General features: G+C 41.5%; 4 protein-coding genes across 4 annotated transcripts in view; all 4 read right to left on the reverse strand.

Annotated features, from left to right (window-relative positions):
- The window catches only part of LOC136174351 (olfactory receptor 4X2-like), a 74,144-nt gene that overhangs the window by 24,267 nt on the left and 25,689 nt on the right, over nucleotides 1-24,188 (reverse strand). The window lies entirely within an intron of this gene.
- LOC136174352 (olfactory receptor 4B1-like) overlaps nucleotides 1-24,188 on the reverse strand; it is a 60,603-nt gene that overhangs the window by 10,709 nt on the left and 25,706 nt on the right. The window lies entirely within an intron of this gene.
- Nucleotides 3,522-4,469, reverse strand: LOC136174494 (olfactory receptor 4B1-like). Its single transcript, XM_065944679.1, has one exon. It carries the CDS (start codon nucleotides 4,467-4,469, stop codon nucleotides 3,522-3,524), a length of 948 nt encoding a protein of 315 aa, XP_065800751.1.
- Nucleotides 16,506-17,435, reverse strand: LOC136174973 (olfactory receptor 4B1-like). The gene has a single exon (XM_065945266.1). It carries the CDS (start codon nucleotides 17,433-17,435, stop codon nucleotides 16,506-16,508), a length of 930 nt encoding a protein of 309 aa, XP_065801338.1.

Below are 24,188 nucleotides of genomic sequence, written 5' to 3' on the forward strand. Positions count from 1 at the left end.
GCTCTTACACAATTGAAAAGATGCTTTCCTATGTCTCCTATGATTTTTCCAGTGAGATCAAAATGAAGGGAGTAATTAGCCCTCAATAGACTTACCCTCAGTAGGTAAGGTAGTTCCCTAGAAAACTGACAATCCGGTTACAGAAGATATTATCTGTACATGAGTATCCAATGACTCGGAGTGTATTGATGATGTTCTTTCTGTAGCTCTCAGTGAGGAAACCAACGATATACCAGTAAGAGGCTTCTTTCACAGTCTACATCCTGAAGTCCTGGTCTGCTACAGTACAATCAAGGCATCAAGAGAAAGGCAGGGTAGCCCCACTGACTTTGGTTCTGAAACAAATGCCTTAAAATATACATTAACAAAATATAAATGTATTCAGCATAAAAGATAATGAGGCCATGCGGTAGTTAATATTTATTTAACAAATATTTATTGAACACCTACAATGTGCAAGGTACCATGCTATATACTCACAAGTGATTAAACAACAGAGAACATTTAGCCCAAAGAAGCTGTAAAACAAACGCATTTAAACAGCTCTCAAATGCCTAAAACTTTTTTAGGATGAAATCAAAAGACTACTTGAGTAGATTCCCAGGAAAGAAGTCCAATTTGTGAATAGTCATGTAGTCATCAAACAAATAAAATGAATGACCAGAATGAATTATAATAATGATTATGATAGCTAATATTTACTGAGTTTATAGTATAAATCTATACCATGTTCTTTTCTAAAACTTTGATGTATACTGGAGACTTCCCTGGTGGTCCAGTGGTTAAGAATTCACCTTCCAGTGCAGGGGACAAGGGTTCGATCCCTGGTCCAGGAAGATTCCACATGCCACGGGGCAGCTAAGTCCGTGAACCACCACTACCAAGCCCAAGCGCTGCAACTGCTGAAGCCTGGATGCTCCAGAGCCCATGGTCTGCAAGAAGAGAAGCCGCCGCAGTAAGAAGCCCAAACACCACAACCGGAGAAAGCCCAGGTGCAGCAACAAAGGCACAGCACAGCCAAAAATAAACAGATAAATAGGGACAGAGGGGGTGTATGTATAACCAGTCATGCTTTGCTGCATGGCAGAAACCAACACAATATTGCAGAATTTTTTTAATTTAAAATTTTTAAATGGGGAAAAAGTAAATTAATTTAATGTATATTAACTATTCTAATATTCAGAATACTTCTCAAGTTCCTATCAGTTAATATTCTTGTATTTATGAAAAACAGGTGATGATGAAGTAGTTCTTGGATCATGAGTTATGAGAGAGGGGCACTTGGAAGAGCCTGATGGGTTTCAGAGCCTGAGCTCTTCCAATTTTAACAGGAAAAGCTAGGCACCCCACCATGAGACATGCCCATTAAAAATTCCTTAATGGATGTGGGGTTTGTTTTCTAGGTGTTGAAAATATTCTGCAATTAGTGGTGATGGTTGCAAAATGTACTAAAAATGACTGAATTGTACAGTTTAAAATGGTCAAATTGGCAAAATTTATGCTCCATAAATTTTGTCTCAATATTGCGTAAATAATAAATGTATACGACTGTTACTTAAAACTATTGTTGTTCAGTCATTAAGTTATGTCTGACTAGTTGTGACTTCAAGGACTATAGCCTGCCAGGCTCTTCTGTCCCTGGGATTTCCCGGGCAAGAATACTGGAGTGGGCTGCCATCCTCCTCCAGGGGATCTTCTTGACCCCGGATCAAACCTGCATCTCAGGTCTCAGGCATCGGCAGGCGTGTTCTGTACCACTGAGAGACTGGGGAAGCCCACATAAAACTATGAAATAAACGTAAAAGAAAACTCTTTCAAAAATCTGCAAAATACGATCTAGAAAGGATTGTTCATGGGCCTAAATGGTTTGTTTGTTTTTTTCAACAAGCACTGACAAAGCACCAGCTAACACATGATACTTAGAGTTGCAAAGCAGTATGGTGAATAGCCCTGTCCCTGAGAACTTAGTCTAGTCAGAGAGAAAGACATATAAAATAATACCTCCAAAGTGATAAGGACAATGATAAAATTATGCAAAAATAACCATGGCTAGAAGACAAAGTTCAACCCAAGGAGGAGCAAGGTGAGAGAAGAATTCAAAGGAAAGTGATTTTAACCTAGGTCTTAAAGGATATATAGGAGTTTGTCACATGGAAACGTGTGGTAAAGTCATTCCAGAAAGAAGTGTTATTTCCTCAGGGATTATGAATGGTTGTCCATGTCAATGATTAGTGAGGATGACAAGCAAGTGGGGAAGATTTCCTGGTACCTTTAAAATCACTGTTCATCTGCATGCCTAACCAGCTTCTGAGGACAAAGGGAAAAACCTTTAAGGCCTATAACATAATATGATGGATGCTCCATCCCTCTGCAAGGAAGTTGCGTGCATTACTTCCCCTGATCCACAAGAGGAGTTGGAAAGATGGAGGGCAAATGCAAGAAAATCCATGTTATTCCAAAGCCAGTAGAAACAAATTTTATTATATTCTCTCTATATTCACAATGATGAGAGTCAACTGAGTTAAAGGAGTTTCTGAGAGATGAACGAATAATGCAAACACAAACTCTCTTATCCTGCTCCACCAAGAAACACTAATAGGCTTGACAAGAAATGGACTTAGCTGATCAGTTAGAATGAAGGACAGAGTGTGGAGCAGAAGCATGCTTGGACATTATTTCCCTCTCCTTCATTCTTCAACTTAGGCCCAAGACGTTTTTTATATTCTGTATTGATTTACATCTGCATAAAACTAAAAGTGATATTTTTTGTTAAAATGTGTGTCTTGATCTTTCCCGACTGGCAGCCAGGATCTATCCCATGTTTGATCGTCTTTAAAGTTTTGGATACAGGACATTACGAGAAGAGATTTAAGGACTATATTTTGTGTCAACATATCACAAGAACTGAAACCGCTCCAGGGTCTTTTCTAGTACTTGTGCTCAAAAAGTTTATGGTACAGGATGCTAAAACAAGCAGAAGAATAGAAAAATCCCTGGGTGCAATTTTCAAAGACACAATTGTCCACGCTGGAAGAGCAGATCAGATTGGTACCCTCCTCCCCAAATATCCCATGGTAATTCCTCTGTTTGGTTTCCCTTTCTAATGAAATATGGGTTGTTATCATTAGGGAGATTATACAAAAAGGGAAGCATGAAGAGGAAATGAAGAAAAAGGCAAAAGAAGGAAGGTGGAACGGAATGTAGGAAGGGAGTGACAGAATCACTTTAACATACAGAATATTTGTCCAAGAGTTGTCCTTTGCATTCGTACTTAATTTGAGTTTCATTGTTAACCAGTCCCATGAAACTACTGAATATCATGGACCCAATTAAGTTCTCTAAGACCAACAAGACCATCTGACCTCAGTCCTTGGAACGTGATACTAGGATACTACAAAGTCTTTGGTTACTAAGGAGAACCACGGTACAGTAATGTTAAGTCCCTGCGTTTGTTTCTGACATTCCTGTATGTCCTACTAAAATTAAAATCCATTTCAAGATAATAATCAGGCACACTTTTATTAATCACCTTCCCATTTTCGCTCCATCCCTGAGTTCTCCTTTTTGCCCCACAGCCTCCTCAAGGCGATTTTCATCTCTGCATTTCTGAGTGTGTAGATGATGGGGTTCAGCATGGGGGTGACCGCCGTGTAGAACACGGCCACCAGCTTGTCCTCAGTGAAGGTGGAGGCGGGCCGCATGTAGAGGAAGATGGCGGGGCCAAAGAACAAGGCGACCACCGTGAGGTGAGAGGCGCAGGTGGAGAGGGCTTTGCGTCTGCCCTCTGCTGAACGGTTCCTCAAGCTGAGCAGGATGACAATATAGGAGGACACCAAGAGGAGGAAGGAGCACAGAGCAATTAAGCCACTGTTGGCCAGCACAACGACCCCCTCCATGAATGTGTCAGTGCAGGCAAGCTTGAACAAGGGATGGAGGTCACAGAAGTAGTGGTCAATCACGTTGGGGCCGCAGAAGGGCAGTTGGATGGTGATGAGAACCTGAATTATGGAGTGAAACGAGCCTCCAAGCCAGGAACCAGCTACTAATATGTAACACAGTTGACGGTTCATAATGCTCATATAATGAAGAGGTTTGCAGATGGCCACATAGCGGTCATAAGCCATCACCACCAGCAAAAAGATCTCAGTGACCCCCAAAAAATGGGAGAAGAATATCTGAGCCAGACAGCCTTTCAGAGAGATGGTCTTAACCTTGACAAGTAAGTCTGTGATGAATTTGGGGACGATTGTAGAGGAGTAACTGATCTCCACCAGCGACAGGTGACTCAGGAAGAAGTACATGGGGGCACGCAGGCTCTGACTGACTCCAACCGTCAGGACGATGAGGCCGTTGCCCACCACCGTGGCCAAGTACACGGGCAGAAAGACCACAAAGCACGCTCTCTGCACCTCTGGGTCCTGGAAAAGACCGGCGATAATTAACTCAGTCACGTTATTGGTCCTCGCCATGGAATCCATTCCTGCAATCAAACAAACACTGATTGTAACTAATTTGCCTCATTTATGGCAAGTTAGCATAAACCACTTTACAATACAAACTTACTGTGAACTCACTCATTCAGCCAATATGTATGCATTCAATTTTAAATATGGTCAATCTAATAACAGTTTATATAAACAACATTAAGGCTCAGAGAAATGGTTATTTACCCGGGATCACACAGAAAGCTTCCCTGATGGCTCAGATAGTAGAGAATCCATCTGCAATGAGGGAGACCTGGGTTCGATCCCCAGGTTGGGAAGATACCCTGGAGGGGGGCATGGCTGCCCACTCCAGTATTGCCTAGAGAATCCCCATGGACAGAGGAGGCTGGCAGGGTCCAGGCTGTCCATGGGGTCGCAAAGAGTCAGCCATGACTAAAGTGACTAAGCACACAGAAAGTAGTGAATTCTGGAGCTCAAGATCAGACTCTGAAAGGAGTCCAGGGTTCTAACTAATTCACCTTAAGATAGTATGAATTTTGGCAGCCATTCAAGTTCAGCACCTACATTTTAACCATGTTCATTGCATTTTCATCACTCTATCTTATTGTGGATCCCCAAGACGGACTACTATCCTGAGTCCTTCTTTCCTTCATCTCTGGCAGGGAATTGTCTTCCCACTGATAATCCTTCCCTTTCCAAAACGTCCTCAGTACTGCTCTCCTCACTCTGCCAGTCTTCAGCCTACTCAGGTCAGACTCCTTCACCAATCTTGCAGCTTCAATACTTGTGTTTATATGACAAATGTTCAAACACTCTAGAGAGAATTCCACCTACTCCTTTGTCTCCATCATTTCACTGTTACTTTCTTACCTCTTGCCCCACTGCTCAAACTACTAACAGATCCTGAAATCAAAGCGCTTAGCCTCTGAGGGTGCTGTTGTGGCTGACCAGCCTTGCTTGTCCCGGTTCCAGGTGGGTGCGTGCATGCTAAGTCACTTCAGTCATGTCCGTCTCTTTGCGACCCCGTGGACCGTAGCCCACCAGGCTCCTCTGCCCATGGGATTCTCCAGGCAAGGATACTGGAGTGGGTTGCCATGCCCTCCTCCAGGGGAACTTCCCAACCCAGGAGTCAAACCCACGTCTCTTATATCTCCCTGTATTGGCAAGCACATTCTTTACCACCAGCGCCACCTGGGGCTTTCCTGGCGGCTCGGACAGTAAAGAATCCACCTGCAATACAGGAGACCCGAGGTTGATCCCTGGATGGGGAAGATCCCCTGGAGGAGGAAATGGCTACCCACTCCAGAATTCTTGCCTGGAGAATTCCATGGACGGAGGAGCCTGGTAGGCTATAGTCCACGGGGTCACAAAGAGTAGGACAGGTTGGTGGCCAGCAGCAAAGTATATGATGACTAGAGTGAAGATTGCTCCATGAGTTACTCCTCTGGAGAGGATACTTACTGACACCTCTTACACATCTACACAGTCTCGGACCAGACTAAAGAAATACAGATTAGATACACCCCTCATGCTAACAATGTCACATGGAGGAAGCTACAGAGGATAGCCACTCCTTGCCCCATCCTGCCACAGGGGAGGTGGAGCACATTGGGAAGGAGAAATTAGAAATGCAATGATGGGCACCTCCTCTCTTCCTGTGAGATGCTGTAGAGAGCACAGTACCTGTACTGCCCCGGGGGAACCTCTGTCTCTATGGGGTAGAGAAAGTTACCGTGTGTGCTCTCTCAGTCGTGTCCGACTCTTTGCAACACCATGGACTGTAGCCCAGCGGGCTCCTCTGTTCATGGGATTCTCCAGGCAAGAATACTTGAATGGGTTGTCATTTCCTACTCCAGGGGATCTTCCCGACCCAGGGATTGAACCTGCATCTCTTGCATCTCCGGCACTGGCAGACAGATTCTTTACCACTTGAGCCACCCGGGGATTCCAGGCTACTCTGTAGAGTAGACCCAATGCTGCCATGGCTGGGTAGGGCTTTTACCTAAATCTAGAGCTCAGTTTGAGAAAGGCCACTTGGCACCAAATTTTAAACCTCAGTCTCTGACATCACCTTTTCTAATAGCAATGGTAACATTTTTCCCAAATTCCTTCTTCCTTTGCCTTGTTTCTGAATTAGTTGAACCTTCATAGAGGGAAAAGATAGATTAAGCTTCGTCAAAGTTCCAAATGATATCTAACAATCACTTTATAAGAGAAAAAAACTGTTACAACCTGTCAAAGCCACAGTAGAACTGTCTGTCTATCCAAACAGGAGGTACAGCTATCAGATTTCTTGGGAAGAATTACTGCTATGGGACAAAAGAGGAGGAATGGCCATTTGCAGAAGAAAAAGGTATCAGCCATCCATGGAAAGAGAAACTGTCTACCCAAGAAATAAAGGTTCCCAGGGCGATAGTTGTGGCAGAGAAATTGCATTGATGCTCATGTCAAACACAAGCAATATTAATAAATTCATCATAATGGGGTCCTTTCTCAGTAAGAACAGTGATGTGAACACAATATTAAGAATATTAAGAATATCTGGCATCATCTCAGGACTTTGGGAAACCAAGTACCTGAAGTGTTACAAAATAAGACTGTGAAACTCCTCAAGGATCTCCTATTAACACGGTCTCATTCAGGAGCTCAAGAAGGGCTTTGAACAGAGATTAGAGTTGAAGTTGAGGACAATAGCTATAGAATAACAGTGTGACCCGAAGGATGCTTCAACGCCAGCATCTGCCTCCAAGATGCCCTGGCTTGTCGCTGTGATGTCCTCTGTGATCCATGCCTCCCTTTCACTCCCGTACCCAGTCAGTCGCCACATCCCACTAAATTTACCTTTAAACCATCTTTCCTGTGCACTTTCTCTCCAAGTGTGCTCCCAGCTTGGAGAAGACACAGACGAAGAGATGGGTCTGTGTCTATGAAGATGGGTCCCACCGCCTTCATAGTTGCTGTCAGCTGATGCTTAAGTCACCTAAGCCTCTTAGTCTCCACAACCTCGCACCCCATCCATCCTGCACACTGCAACCAGAAGATTGTTTCCCAGACCCTTCCTACCTTGGATCCTCCTCTGCTTGGGGATAACCAGTGAAAGCCTGAGTGCCTGGACTTTCTTTTAAAGATTTTCACAGATGGAGTCATCTCAAAAGTCATTGCTTTATCCACTAAACTTCAATTCACCTCCGCTAACTCAGGATCATCTCTGTCTCCCACAAGGCCACTCTACTCACTCCCACCATAGAGAGCCCTTCACCGGAAATACCTTCTCTGTGTCCATCCCAACCTTACCTACCTTCCAGCCCCAATTCCTGTCCTGTGTGTTCAATGACTCTCGCAATTCACACTCCAACTTATATGTATCTCCTCTGAGCACTACAAATCCTTTGGTGATTACACTTAGATATAAATCTGATCATGTTCCTTCTTTACCTAGAATCTAGCAATACCTCCCCCCAACCCATTGCCTGGAGAAGGAAAAGGCAACCCACTCCAGTATTTTGCCTGGGAAATTCCATGGACAGAGGAGCCTGGAGGGCTACAGTCCATGGGGTCGCAAAGAGTCAGACATGACTGAGCATGTGTGCATGCCCTATTTCCCACAGCATAAATTATAACATTTATAGCATGGATTCCAGGTCCTTCTTGAATTGGCTATTACATATTTTCACAACCTTATTGTCATCCCCCAAATGAACCTCATACAGCTATTTGCTAATCCAAGGTGCCCTTCCTCTCTTCTCTGTGTTTAATATACCTTCTTCCTAGGTTTCTGGAGAACCTTGCTTCTATAGGAGAGAGAAATGCAATAATAAATTCTCTTCTTTGTGCTCCTACTGTATGTTACCATAATTCTTTAATAGCAATTAAAACATGTTTTATAATTGTAGCCTCTATGCCTGTATCTTCTATTAAGAAATACACCTTTGTATTCAAAATTATCTGTTTAAAATTTTTCTTAAAGCTTTATTATTATTAATTGCATTGTGGTTGATAATAATAGTTAGCATTTCAATAGTACCATGTACCAAACACTTCATAGGTGTTCTATACACATTATTTCAATCAATTCTCAGAACATACGTATGATACAGGCATCATTATTATCGTTCTTTTTTAACATACGAGGAAAAAGGAACACAGGTAAGTGAATTAACCCATCTAAGATTACACAGCAGTGAAGCCAGGATTTCAACCCAAGTAGCCGACCACTGGAGAAAGAAATGGCAACCCACTCCAGTATTCTTGCCTGAAAAATCCCATGGACAGAGAAGCCTGGTGGGCTACAGTCAACAGGATCTCAAAGAGGCAGACACGACTGAGCAACTAAACCACCACTGCTACCAGCCTGAGCGCAGATCTTATCTTCTAACCACTACTTTTTACAACTTCTGGGTACATAATACATAAGGGAAAAGTTAAATTTAAATATTCTAGGACCAATCTGAGAGATCACTCAGAACTGTTTAGAGTCCAATATTTCCAGTCTTTATTCCTCAAAGAAGGAATACCTAATAGTTTCTTTTTGGAAAACCACCATTTCCTATTCTGTAGTCTATGCCTTTTCTGTAGTTATTCCTCTCTTTGCTACCCTCTCCCATCCATGTCCACCTTCTCTCTGCAAATTAAAGATTAGGCTCTTCTCCAACAACAAATCACCAATATACCTCTGAGCTTTTAGAAAGCAAAGTCAATGACGTCTAAGACGAGTCATCAGAAAAAGAGGAAAATTCAGGTGCTCTGGATCCAGGCTGATAATTGTATTATAATATATAAGAAATAAACAAATGCCACAGAAAGCATCAGACTCAGAGATTTTAAAGATCCTGCTTTTTGTAAAGAAAAACTACCCAACCACTGAAAGTCCAAGAGTTCTGAATAAATGGTTAGATCTTTGGACTATTTTAAATAATTTAAGTCATACACAATAATCAAGGGGAAATCTTCCCAGTGGAATTTCCTTTCTCTTGGGTGATACTTTGTCAATTAAACTATGACTGAGGAAGGGCTTGGAATCTGTTTCAGTTAGTTTGATGATGTTTCTATAAAACTTTTGTACCCAATAATAAGCTAGTAAGAGAAGAAACTTGTATACAAATCGCTGATTCACTTTGCTTTTCAGTGGAAACCAGCACAAGACTGCAGAGTTTTTTCAAAGCCAATAAAGCTTTCTATCATAAAGCCAATAAAAAATTTAAAAAGAAAACTTTACGGTAAGTCATAAAAGCAACGTTTTTCCAGACTGGACTGCTGAGAATGAAAAAGAGAATAAATAGAGAAGAAAGAGGGCTGGACAGGGAGCCAAGACAGCCGGGCACTAGCTCCAGCTCAGGACTTAACTACCTAAATTAAGCCGCGTCCTCTCGCCCCTCCACTTCTCACTCCCCCCTGTTCCTACGTCTGCATAAATTGACAAAACTGGCCTAAACAATCTCCACTGTACCTCCCAGTTCTAACGTTCATGGATTCAGTTCTAAGTCTCTTAGTCTCCTTGTGTTAAGCCTCCCCAGCCATAAAATAGCACTAATAATAATATAATATAGTGAGAATTTCCTCAGGAGAGAATGTATTATTCATTCATCCATTTATTTAACAAATAGTATCTAGTCTTACTATGTGCTAAACACTCATCTAGGTGCTGGAAATTTGCTAGTAACAAAGCAAAGTCTTTAGGTTCATTGAGGTTTTGTTACTCAATCGCTAAGTGGTGTCCAGCTCTGAGATCCCATGGATTGTACCCAGGCTCCTCTGTCCATGGGATTTTCCAGTCAAGAATACTGGAGTGGGTTGCCATTTCCTACTCCAGCGGATCTTCCTGACCCAAGGACTGAATCTGCGTCTCTTGCATTGGCAGCAAATTCTTTACCACTGAGACACCAGGAAAGCCCCCTTCATTGAGGTTATATCTTTCATATATGTATCAGAGCATAATGGAAAAAGACACAGATGATAAATAAATAAAACTTGATATGCAAATTAGATAGCTATAGTCCTATCAAAACCATCCCCAAGAAAAAGAAATGCAAAAAGACAGAATGGTTGTCTGAGGAGGCCTTACAAATACCTGAGAAAAGAAGAGAAATGAAAGGCAAAGGGGAAAAAGAAAGATAACCCATCTGAGTGCAGAGTTCCAAAGCATAGCCAGGAGAGATAAGAAAGCTTTCCTCAGTGATCAATGCAAAGAAATAGAGGAAAGCAATAGAATGGGAAATACTAAAGATCTCTTCAAGAAAATTAGAGACACCAAGGAAACATTTCATTCAAAGATGGGTACAATAAAGGGCAGAATGTTATGGACCTACCAGAAGTAGAAGATACTAAGAAGACGTGGCAAGAATACACAGAATAACTATACAAAAAAGATCTTAATGACTCAGATAACCACGATGGTGTGATTGCTCACCTAGAGCCAGATATCCTGAAGTGCAAAGTCAAGTAGGCCTTGGGAAGCATCATTACAAACAAAGCTAGTGGAGGTGATGGAATTCCAGCTGAGCTATTTCAAGTCCTAAAAGATGATGCTGTTAAAGTACTGCACTCAATATGCCAGCAAATTTGGAAAACTCAGTAGTGGACACAGGACTGGAAAAGGTCAGTTTTCATTCAAATCTCAAAGAAAGGTGATGACAAAGAATGTTCAAACTACCACACAGTTGCACTTATTTCATATGCTAGCAAAGTAATACTCAGAATTCTCCAAGCCAGGCTTCAATAGTACACGAATTGAGAAATTCTAGATGTTAAAGTTGGATTTAGAAAAGGCAGAGGAACCAGATATCAAATTGCCAACATCCATTGGATCATAGAAAAAGCAAGCGAATTTCAGAAAAACATCTGCTTCATTGACTACACTAAAGCCTTTGACTGTGTGGATCACAACAAACTGTGGAAAATTCTTAAAGAGATGGGAATATGAGGTCATCTCACCTGCCTCCTGAGAAACCTGTATGTAGGTGAGGAAACAACAGTTAGAACCAGACATGGAACAACAGACTGGTTCCAAGTTGGGAAAGGAGTACGTCAAGGCTGTATATTGTCACCCTGCTTATTTAACTTCTATGCAGAGCACATCATGCAAAATGCCAGTCTGGATGAAGCACAAGCTAGAGTCAAGATTGCTGGGAGAAATATCAATAACCTCAGATATGCACATGACACCACCTTTATGGTAGAAAGTAAAGAGGAACTAAAGAGCCTCTTCATGAAGGTGAAAGAGGAGAGTGAAAAAGCTGGGTTAAAATTCAACATTCAAAAAACTAACATCATGGCATCTGGTCCTATCACTTCATGGCAAATAGATGGGGAAACAATGGAAAGAGTGACAGGCTTTATTTTTGGGGGGGCTCCAAAATCACTGTGGTCTGTGATTGCAGCCATGAAATTAAAAGACACGTGATCCTTTTTATAGGCAGAAAAGCTATAACAAACCTAGACAGCATATTAAAAAGCAGAGACATTATTTTGTCAACAAAGATTTGTTTAGTTAAAGCTATGATTTTTCCAGTAGTTATGTATGGATGTAAGAGTTGAACCATAAAGAAGGCTGAGCACCAAAGATTTGACGCTTTTGAACTGTGATGTTGGAAAAGACTTCTGAGAGTCCCTTGCACAGCAAGGAGATCCAACCAGTCAATCCTAAAGGAAATCAATCCTGAATATTCATTGGAAGGACTGATGCTGAAACTGAAGCTCCAATACTTTGACTACCTGATGGGAAGAACTGACCCATTGGAGAAGTCCCTCATGCTTTCAAGATTGAAGCGGGAGAAGGAGATGACAGAGGATGAGATGACTGGATAGAATCACTGACTCAATGGACATGAGTTTGAGCAAACTCGGGGGGTTGGTGATAGACAGGGAAGCCTGGCACGTTGCAGTCCATGGGGTCACAAAGAGTTGGACACCACTGAGCAATGGAACAGTAACAACAAAGTCCTATCAAGAAAAATAAAACAGGTTAAGGATGATAGGAAAGCTGGTGGTTATTATTATATTACTATAGGTAGTCAGGAAAGGTTATCTCTTGCCAAGATCTCTGTCTGCTATCTTGAGAAGAGGAGTGGGAAATATAGGAGTGGGAAAACAAGGAAACCTGTTAGGAGAACATCACAGTAACCTGGCCAAAGATGCTTGTGTTTTGGGCCAGGACAGTAGCAGTAAAGGTTTTAGGAAGTTTTTGGATTCTGCACATATTTTGAAGGAACAGTTCATAAGACGTGCCAATGTTTTGATTCAGAAAAGCAAAGAAGTAGAGCAATCTCAGATACCTCTAAGAATTTAGACTGGAACAGGCAGAGTGAAATAAGTCAGACAGAAAATGATAAAGACCATGTGCTCTCACTTATTTGTGGAATCTCAACAAAACAAAACCGAGCTCACGGATACAGAGAACAGATTGGCACTTGTCTGAGGCTGGGGTGAGGAGTGGGCAAAAATAGATGGAGGGGATCAAAAGGAACAAACTCCCAGAAGTCACCACACACCTATCAGGGTAGTGGGGCCAGGAGCAATTTACCCGACTCAGAAAAACAGGTACAAGTTTGCAGCAAAGGAAGCACTGGAGTGTGTGGACTTGTGTACCCAATGTGGTAGTCACCAGCCACATGTAGCTATTTAAATTCAAGTTCACTAAAATTAAATAAAATTTAAAATTCAATTCTCCCATCATTAAAGTCGCATTAAGATGCTGATTAGCCGCATGGCTAAGCGCTACCATGCCTTAGAACAGGTTTAGAACGTTTCCATCATCACTGAGCCTTCTCACAGAACACGGATCTAGACCACAGGGGCATCAGAAAAAACAAAATATTTTCCAAGAACATAAGCTCCATGCAGGCAAGACCTTCTCCCTCCTGTGTATCGTTATACACCTCTAGCACTTAGAACAATGTCTGGCACATAGTACATGGTCATTAAGTCTTGTTGAATAAATTCTTAAATGAATCTAAAGCCCTGAAACAGTGGATATTAAGTAAACTGTGCTACAATTAAACTGTGTGATATTACCAAGCCATCATAAATAACTTTTATGAAAAAATTTTAATTGCTTGGGAAACTGACGTGTAACTGAGTGCCTGAGAATATGGGCCAATCCTTGTACCCATTCTCTTCTTCCTCTTTGAGACTAGAACAGAATGCTAATTTTAGCTAAAAGCAATTCCACACAGAATAAAAGATTATAGTTTCCAGGCTCCCTGGCAATTAAGGGTCACCACGTGATTAATGTCAGTAGAATAAGATGAAAGCAAAATTTCTGTGTGGGACTTTTGGAAAGTCTCCCAAAAGAGAAAACGATCTTTTAATTTTGTGGCTGCAGTCACTGTCCACAGTGATTCTGGGGCCCAAGAAAATAAAATCTGTCATTGCCAGGTTCAGTCTCTAGTCTGGGAACTAGATCCTGCATGCCACAGTGAAGGCCTGGTGCACCAAATAAATAAATAAAAATATCTTTTAGAAGCAAGAAATTACTCTCATATTAGACAGGACCAACAGAAGGCATCAGCAGCATAGCATGAGTCCTACTGAACAGCACACGTATGGAGTCTTAGCAGCCCCTTGAGGTCACAGGCTGAAGCTACCAATACATTCAGAATAGACAAATACTCAGTCTCAATTTCTGATAATATTGTTGGACCGCCACAATCAAGCTGGATTTTCTCCCTCTGTACTCCAGTGTTCTCGCCTGGAGAATCCCAGGGACGGGGGAGCCTGATGGGCTGCTGTCTATGGGGTTGCAAAGAGTCGGACACGACTGAAGAGATTCAGCAGCAACAGCAGCAGCGGTACTTCTGTAGCTCCATCTCATAAGTTGCCCTTACTATTATATGTAGCCAAACCTATACCAAAAACAACACAAAGAATAAACGGGGAAAATGTAGTACTTGCAAAATGGTTTGCAGCATGCTATCAAATTTTCTTTAGTAAATTTTCTTTATGTTTATTTTCTTTAAAATATTTTTTAATGCTGTGACAGCATCAACCATTGAGAACTAATTATATGATCACTGACACTAAGTGGTCTAATTAGACTGCTGCTTCTGTGAATTGAGTAGGCATCTGTAAAATTTTACAGCACTCTCTGTCTCTTAAAACAGTGAAAACAATGCTTTCCTCTGCTTCTTGTGCTTTTCCAGTGAGACCAGAACAAAGTGAGTAATTAACTCTCAATAGATCCACCAAGTCTCAACCCTCAATAGGTGAGGCAGTCTTTGAGAATCATGGCAACACATTTGGAGTAGATACTATCTGCCCATGCGGTATTCAGAGACTCAGAGTTCATTGATGATGCTTTCTGTAGCTCTCAGTGAAGACACTAAAGCTGCTTATGAGTAAGAAGCTCCTGCCACAGCCTGCATCCTGCATTCCTAGCAAGGCATCAAGGGAAAGGGGGCTTCACTAAGTTTAGCTCTGGGTCAGATGCTTTCAGATATACATTAACACAATGAAGTGCACCAGCATAAAAGATAAATGGGGAAGTCACGTGACAGTCCACATCCACTTAACAAATATTATTGAGCACCTACCACGTGCCAGTTACTGTGATAGGTACCTAAAGCAATTAAGCCACAGAGGATGCTTATCTCAAAGAAGCATCAACACAAGAATTAAAATAAAGGACAGAGTATGGAGTAGAAACATACATAGACATTACTTGCCTCTCATTTATTCTTCAAGTTAGAATTAATAAGAAATTTCTAATTCTATATTTATTTACTGTGGATAAAGCTTTGTTGAGATGTTTGAGTTGACCTTTCCCTATTGATAGATAGAATCTATGACATTTTGATTTTTTTTATTTATTTTTATTAGTTGGAGGCTAATTACTTTACAATATTGTAGTGGTTTTTGTCATACATTGACATGAATCAGCCATGGATTTACATGTATTCCCCATCCTGATTCCCCCTCCCACCTCCCTCTCTACCCGATCCCTCTGGGTCTTCCCAATTTTGATTTTATTGATGGTAGACATTGTGAGAGGAGATTAAAGGGCTATCTTTTCTGTCAACATGTCACAGGAACTGAAATTTCTCCAGGGGTTTTTCTGATACTTGAACTCAAATGATCTGTGGTACTAGATGCTAAAACAACCAGAAGAACAGAAAAATCCCCAAATGCAGTTTTCAAAGATGCACTTATCCATGTTGGGCTTCCCAGGTGGCTCAGCACGTAAAGAATCCGCCTGCCAATGCGGAAGATGCAGGAGTCAAGGGTTCGATCCCTGGGTTGGGAAGGTCCCCTGGAGGAGGACATGGCAACCCACTCCAATATTCTTGCCTGGAAAATCCCATGGACAGAAGACCCTGGCAGGCTACAGTCCATGGGGTCACAAGGAGCTGGACACGATTGAGTAACTTAGCAGGCATCCATGTCAGAAGACTAGATCGGATTTTTACTCTCCTCCCCAAACATCCCCTGATAATTCCTCTTTAGGTTTCCATATTTAACTAAGTGTTGGTGGTCATCACTAGGGAGGTTGAACCAAGAGGGGACAGTGAAGAAGGAAGGAGGGGGGGAAATGAAGGAAAGAAAGAAGGGAGGCAAGGAGTGATGAAGAAGAGAAGGAAGGAAGGTGATCATAGGAATAAGTGTTTTATCCCCTAAAACACTTGTTAAAATATTCTCCTTCGCATTTGCACTTAGTTTGAGTCTTAATATTTTCTAATCTCGTGATGTTGTTGGATATCATGAAGCCAATCTGACCTCTGTCCTTTGATCATTACACTGGATTAGTGGGGAATCTTTGCTTACTTGCAACCCCATGGGCTATACAGTCCATGGAATTCTCCAGGCCAGAATACTGGAGCAGGTTGCTGTTCCCTTCTCCAGGGGATCTTCCCAACCCAGGGATTGAACCCATGTCTCCCACATTGCAGGTAGGTTTTTTACCAGCTGAGCCATCAGGGAAGCCCTTGCTTACTTAGGGAGAATCACAGTAGCAGTAACATTAAGTCCTTACATTTGTTTCTTCCATTTGTATATGTCCCACTAAAATCAAAATCCATTCCAAGAACAGAAAATAATCAGACAGTTTTTTTTTTAATTGCTTTCCCATTTTCACTCCATCCCTGAGTTCTCCTTTTTGCCCCACAGCCTCTTCAAGGCGATTTTCATCTTTGCATTTCTGAGTGTGTAGATGATGGGGTTCAGCATGGGGGTGACCGCCGTGTAGAACACGGCCACCAGCTTGTCCTCAGTGAAGGTGGAGGCGGGCCGCATGTAGAGGAAGATGGCGGGGCCAAAGAACAAGGCGACCACCGTGAGGTGAGAGGCGCAGGTGGAGAGGGCTTTGCGTCTGCCCTCTGCTGAACGGTTCCTCAAGCTGAGCAGGATGACAATATAGGAGGACACCAAGAGGAGGAAGGAGCACAGAGCAATTAAGCCACTGTTGGCCAGCACAATGACCCCCTCTATAGAGGTGTCAGTGCAGGCAAGCTTGAACAAGGGATGGAGGTCACAGAAGTAGTGGTCAATCACGTTGGGGCCACAGAAGGGCAATTGGATGGCGATGAGAACCTGAATTATGGAGTGAAACGAGCCTCCAAGCCAGGAACCAGCTACTAACATGTAACACAGTTGACGGTTCATAATGCTCATATAATGAAGAGGTTTGCAGATGGCCACATAGCGGTCATAAGCCATCACCACCAGCAAGAGGATCTCAGTGACCCCAAAGAAGTGAAAGAAGAATATCTGAGCCACACAGCCCTCCAGGGAGATGGTTTTAATCTCGGAAAGTAAGTCTGTGATGAATTTAGGGACAACAGTGGAGGAGTAACTGATCTCCACCAGCGACAGGTGACTCAGGAAGAAGTACATGGGGGCACGCAGGCTCTGACTGACTCCAACCGTCAGGACGATGAGGCCGTTGCCCACCACCGTGGCCAAGTACACGGGCAGAAAGACCACAAAGCACGCTCTCTGCACCTCTGGGTCCTGGAAAAGACCGCTGAAAATTAACTCAGTTACATTATTTGTACACGCCATGGAATCCACTCGAAGAAGATGGATTTAAGAGATGAGACCTGTGATAAAACAAACAGTCATAACACCCCGTCCTTCATGTTTACTCAGCACTTGCTGTTGATGGAACTCTTTCTAGTATCTGACTGGTTAATTTATTTGATCACTAATATGGTAAATGTTTGTTCAGTAGCCCACTTTATGCAAGACATGATTCAATATACCTCACAAAAACTCTATAATCTCCATATCCTAAGTGAGAAAACTGAGGCTCAGAGAGGTTGAGAATTAACCAAGATTTCCAGCAAGAAATGGATTCAGAACAAGAACCAGATTATTTTATTCTAGTATGTTATTTCAAGGAAATCACACTGAAAAAAATAATTACTATCTACAGCATTAATAGCCATATATATTATAAACACACACACACACACACACACACACATATAAAGGACTATAATATATATTAATTAATATATATATTAATGACTAATAATTAGCCCATTCTCATCATACCATTGTGTTAGAAATTCTCAAGTGAACTTCTGCTCCTGAATCTCTTGTTTTCTCCTTTTATTCCCCAGAAATGCCAATCCCATTGATAATCCTCCCTTTCTAAAGAATGCCTTTGATATTTTCTTTGTATAAGTTAGACAAGTTTCTGAATTATTTCAGACCTATGGTTTCACTCAATTCCACAGCTTTATGAATTTTTACCAAAATTTTTTTAAATTTTTGACACTGGAGACCAAGGTAAAAATCTAGGAGTTGTTGAGAATATAGTTCACTATCAAAGACAGTTGAAATATAATACTTTCACTTAAATATAATATTATAATATTGTATATTATTATATATTATATTATATTATAATACATTCATTTAAATATAAAACATTCACCAGTTTGCTATTTTCTGTCTTCCAGTCCAGTTTCCCAGCCATTGAGAAACATTTTTTGCCAGCAAGAGATAAGGATTTATTTTAATTCTTTGACCAAATATTTTATCAAGGACCTCCCCTGTGCCTCAGAGATCCAGGATGTATGAAAGAAGAAAGATGGCTCTCACCCTTAGAAAGCTTGCAACTTCGTGTAATTAAAAGGCACATTTACTAATGAGGCAGAGAAAACCATGAAGACTTCCTCTGCTTTTAAAACTACTTTGAAATATCTCATTCCTCTTATTTTTTCCTTCTGTCTCTTCTGCATCCATCGTGAAATAGATTAATCACCTCCTTTCTCCCCAGTCTTTCTCTTGATGAGAATTTGAAGACATATACAAGGTGAAAATATGGTAAGAGAATCCTCAGTAAGTTACTTGGCTAAAACTGGGGAAGAAATGGGGCATTAAAAGGTTAAAAAAGGGGGACACCCAGAAAACACAACTGAGCAAGAGAGATGAAGCATGATGGAGTTCCCTTAGTCAAGCCTGGTGCTCTGCGATGACATAAAACAATGGGATGGAGGAGGGGATACATGTATAATTATGGCTGACTCGTGTTGTCATATGGCAGAAACCAACACAACATTGTAAAGCAATTTTCCTCCAATTAAAAAAATAAGTTAAAAAAAAAGATGGGGCACCCTTACTGGTTCAGGGAAATAGAAAGAAGGAAGGTATTAAAACCAACCCAAAGAGGCTGTGAAATAGTTTTGTGCCTTAAGGTGACTAAAGCATGTGGCTAGCGGATGTTCACCATTTGCATTGTTAAGCTACAGCGTCAGAGAATACTGCCCTTTATTCAGCTTCTGCTGTGTGCTGGACTGTGATAAACATGTTATAATCCTTTCCTTGTGTAAATCTTCCTACCACTTTGAGGTAGTGAATGGAAAGGTGAGGAAACTGTGACTCAGAGAGGTTAAGTTACTTACCCAAAGAAACACAGCTTATGAGTGGTTAAGTCAAGGCTGAAACCCAGGTCAGTCTAGAAAAGGGAGGAAGAGCCTCCTTCACCATGGGCAAGGGATGAACCCGAGGAAGGAGAGCTAATAAGGAAAGAGCATAATACACAATGACGCATTTCTAGTGAAGATAAAACACTATAGTACCCTCCCTCGTGTGGCTCAAAGAAAAACATAGCCTTAGCTATTGGTTCAGTCTCTGATGCCACAATATTCTTACAGGAGTACCTGATCCTTAGGGGAAGAAATATGTCATATACCTTAGAGTCCAGAGTAGACATCAGAGTCTAGTGTAGTGAGTGCTAAAATAGGACAAGGTAAAGGGCAAGTCTTCAACAAAGTTGGAGGAACAGATAGAAAGGCAATATTAATGCTTCAGGGGAATTCCTGGAGCCTCTTATACAAGGGCAATGGGGGAAAAAAATGTATAATAAGTAACATCAATCATCTCAATTGCCACAGGAAGTAAAGAAAGCCAACTTTTAAGAGAGAAAAGCAACAACCAGGTTTTGTACAAAGTGACCCATTCCCAGGCGCCTCGTATGTCTATTTAACCTAGCCCAAGCTACCACTATCTCGTGGCTGGATTACTACCATATGCTCCTAACTGCTCTTGCTGCTTCCACTTTCTCTCCTAAAGTTTATTCTCCAGCTAGCAGAGTCAGCAAGATCCTCTTAAAAGATCAGTCAGATTGTGTCTCACACATACATCCCCTAAAGAGGAAAAAACACCATCCCTACCAAAGTCTCTCCTGGCTGCCACAGGAAAAGAAAAGCTACAGAGTCCCTTCTGCAGTCTGTGCTGTGGTTCCCGCTCTTTCCCTGGCCACTGACCCCACCACTCTTCCATTTTCTCAGAGTTTGTCAACCGCAGGATGCAGGACACAGTAGCGACACTCCAGGCTCATTCCAGGGTCTTGACCAACACGCAATGTCGTGGCATAGCATGGAACTATCAGTAAACTACAGCTAAAAGTGATCAACTTCTTGTTATAAGGTTTGACTTGATATTTCCTTTTTGATAATTTGAACCTATGCCATTATGATCTTTTGGTGGAGGGAATAGTTCCAGGTTCATGGATCGCTGGACAGAGGGAAACAAAATACAGTAAGGACACCTAGTTGAGCTGACTTTCACTCTCCTCCCAGAACAGTCTAGAGAAGTGGCTATAAGAGCAAGTATTGCAGCTGGCAGCCAATTCTTAACTCTGTCACCACATATCATGTGTCCTTGGGAACAGGTTTTCTCATTTTCTTAGAATGGGGCAACAACTCATATGTGACATGTTTGTGGCATGAATTAGATATGAGATAAAATATATAAAGCACTTAAGAGGGTTGCCTGGCAAATAGGAAGTTCTCAATCAATAGGAGCTATTATTAGCTCAGACTTCCTGGTATTTATTTACATTTTTCTCTGGTTTCTCTTTTCCACTAGCCCAAGAGAAAGACAGTCCATAACTAATTACCTCTTCTGTCCTCTATCATTTCTCTAGAGAAAACCCTTACTGTGGAATTAAGGATTACAAAATGATCCGTGGGTTGTATGTAAAAACCTAGGTAGGTAAATGATGGTCTAGACCCTAACTAGTTAGAATTTTCTCCTCTAACTTTGGGGCTTCCCAGGTGGCTCAGTGGTAAAGAATCTGCCTGCCAATGCAAGAGACACCAGAGCCTTGGGTTCGATCCCTGTGTCAGGAAGATCCCTAGAAGGAAACTATAACCCACTGCAGTATTTGTGCCAGGATAATCCCATGGACAGAGGAGCCTGGCTGGCCACAGCTGAGAGTCAGACACGGCTCAACACACACACAAGAATGAGCATAGAGTCCCAATGAGAGAAATCTAATAAGGACACGATAATGAAGTGATAGAGAGCCTGAAGACTTATTGCTATAAGCTCAAATTGCATCACGAGAGCCTCCTTCCCACTTTGTACCTCCAAGTCATATTTCATGGACTCCCGGAATGTAAAAGCCAAAAAAAAAAACCTTTAGGAAACATCCTGTCCAGGCCTCTCGTTTTTATAGAAGGAGAAACCAAGATCCAGAGAGGAAGAGTGACTCACCCCAGATCACATAGGGATTCGGAGCCTCTCACATTCCATCAACCTGTGAAATCCTCCTGGTACGCCATTACCTACCCAGTATGGGTAATGTTCAATATTAGAGCACGGAGTTGAACATGAAGGGTTTTCTCCTTAGGCACAGGAAATATTTCTCCTTCTGTTGCAAGAACTCTTCACTCAAATAGATGTCCCGGGCTGAGGAGAGAAGGTTCTCTTCACAGAAAAACCCTTCCACTGGGCTTTTTTCTCTGCACTAAAGGTCCCTAGTGAGTTAAGCCACTTCATCTCAGCCAAGACGCCAGGTGAGACTGAAGAAATTTTAGAGCTGAAAAGAAATCTGTAGACTGTTAACTCAACCTTCTTGATTTACCCATGAAGCAACTGAAGGCCAGAGAGTTTAAATGACTTCTAAAAGTCACACAGCTATTTTTTGGTCAGGTTGCTGAGGCACTATTTCTGAAATACTGGGATTATCTCTAGTGAATTTGATTTTGTGATTGCTGTTGCCAACTAGCAGTATCAATTTTGCTACCATATGACAAAACCCCACAGCCCCGTGATCTTTTAGAAAATGAACAGCCTATGGTGATGTGGATAAATCACAAAGGAAAAGATTTAGGAAATTGGTCCCATAGCCAATCTTTAGATCAACTATTTAGAAACAGGAAAATAGCTACCAAAAAACAACTAACCAGTAAGCTTTATGTCCTGCTGTTGGTTTAGGAAACCTACTCGCTCTCTAGAAAACCAAAGATGGTTTTTTCACCATGGAGATGCTTGAACTATTTAAAATAAGTTGAGCCACATGCTGTTATCAAGGGACCAAATTTCCCGGTGGCTTTTTGTCTCTAGTGTGAAACTTTTCCAAGAAACGGAGTTAAGAAAAAGTTCAAAATGTGCGTCGATTAATTTAGAGAACTTCGAGAAGTGAACAAACATCCAGTAATTATGCTCTGAGAGAGAGAAACTAAAAACACGACATTAGGAGGGTTTTTGCCCCAACTTTCTGAGCTACCAAGGGAGTAAGAGTCTGAAGGGAGAAAAGAGGTCTGGCCCAGGGGAAGAGACTATAAATCGGATGACTTCAGGCAAGTTCCTTCATCTCTATGGGTTGCAGTTCTACAGACATAAAATGACAGAATCGGACTAGATTTTCTTTCGTGTTCCTTCTCACTCTAACCACCTGTGCTTCAAGGTCACTTAGACTTAAGTACCACACAAGCAATGATGATGATCATGATCAAAATAATAATAATCATTGCCATTTATTGAGTACCTACCATGTACCCGCCATTATACCAGACATTTCGTAACCATTATCTCTTAGTCACAGCAGTCCTACAGGGCAAATTTCTCTCTCTTTTTTTTTTTTTTTTTAGTGTACAGATTGACACTTCTTTTTTTTGAACTTTTATGGGAATATAGAGGATTTACATTGCTGTGTTAGTTTCAACAGCAAAGTAAATGAGTTGTACATGTACATGTAGCCACTCATTTTAGGGTTTTTTGTTTGTTTTTTAAATTCTTTTCCCATCTAGCCTATGGGAATATTGAGTAGAGTTCCCTGTGCTGTAAAAAAGGTTCTTATCAGTTACCTATTTTATATAAAGTAGTGTGTATATGGGGCTACTCTGGTAGTTCAGCTGGTAAGGAGTCTGCCTGCAATGCAGGAGACCCTGGCTCAATTCCTGGATAGGAAAGATCCCCAGAGAATGGACAGGCTGCCCACTCCAGGATTCCTGGGCTTCCCTGGTGGCTCAGACCATAAAGAATCCGCCTGCAATGTGGAAGACCTGGGTTCAGTCCCTGGGTTGGGAAGACCCACTGGAGTAGGACATGGCAACCCACTCCAGTATTCTTGCCTGGAGAATCCCCATGGATTGAGGAGACTGGTGGGCTACAGTTTATGGGGTCACAAAGAGCTGGACACAACTGAAGCAACTAGGTGTTTATATATATACCATTATATATAATCTCATTGTAATCACAAACCAAAAATCTATAATAGACATACACTTAAAAAGATAATGTAATTCAAACATAACACTATAGTCATCAAATCATGAGAAGAGTACAAAAGAAAGAAAAAGGAATGAAAAATACTATAAAAACAACCACAAGACAATTAACAAAATGGTAATAAGTACATAACTATCAATAATTAATATAAACGGACTAAATGTTTCAATCTAAAGGCATAAAGTGGTTAAGTAAATAGAAAAAGCAAGATTAATATACAGGCTGCTTATAGGAGATTCACTTCAGATCTACAGACACGCAGACTGAAAGTGAGGGAATGGAAAAGAAAATGTTCTATGAAAATGGAAATCAAAAGAAAAGGCATATAGCAATGCTTATATCAGACAAAATATGCTTTTAAAGACTGTGATAAGAGACAAAAAAGGAAAATGCACAATGATGAGAGGTCAATCCAAGGAGATATGAAATTATAAATATACATGCACCCAACAGAGGAGCACCTAAATACATAAAGGAAATGTTAACAAAGAGGAAGTGGAAGCTTGCACTCCACCTCCCTCACCGATCTCCTTCTCCGCATCGCTCCCCTCTGGCAGCGATCGGTTTGTTCTCTGCACCTGTGACTCTGTTTCTGCTTTGCTATGCCTGTCCACCTGTTTTGTTTTTTATTTTGTTCTGTAAGAGAGGAGGGTTTGAAGGTTTGTGCTTCTCCCACATGCCTCCTATCCTCCTCATCCAGGCTTATAGCTTCAGTTTCCTGCCCTGTAAGACTGGGTAAGTTATAAATAACAGAAATTTTACAGACCTAAAGGCTGGAAAGTCCAA

This window comes from Muntiacus reevesi, chromosome 9, assembly GCF_963930625.1.
Source record: "Muntiacus reevesi chromosome 9, mMunRee1.1, whole genome shotgun sequence".
Taxonomy (NCBI): domain Eukaryota; kingdom Metazoa; phylum Chordata; class Mammalia; order Artiodactyla; family Cervidae; genus Muntiacus; species Muntiacus reevesi.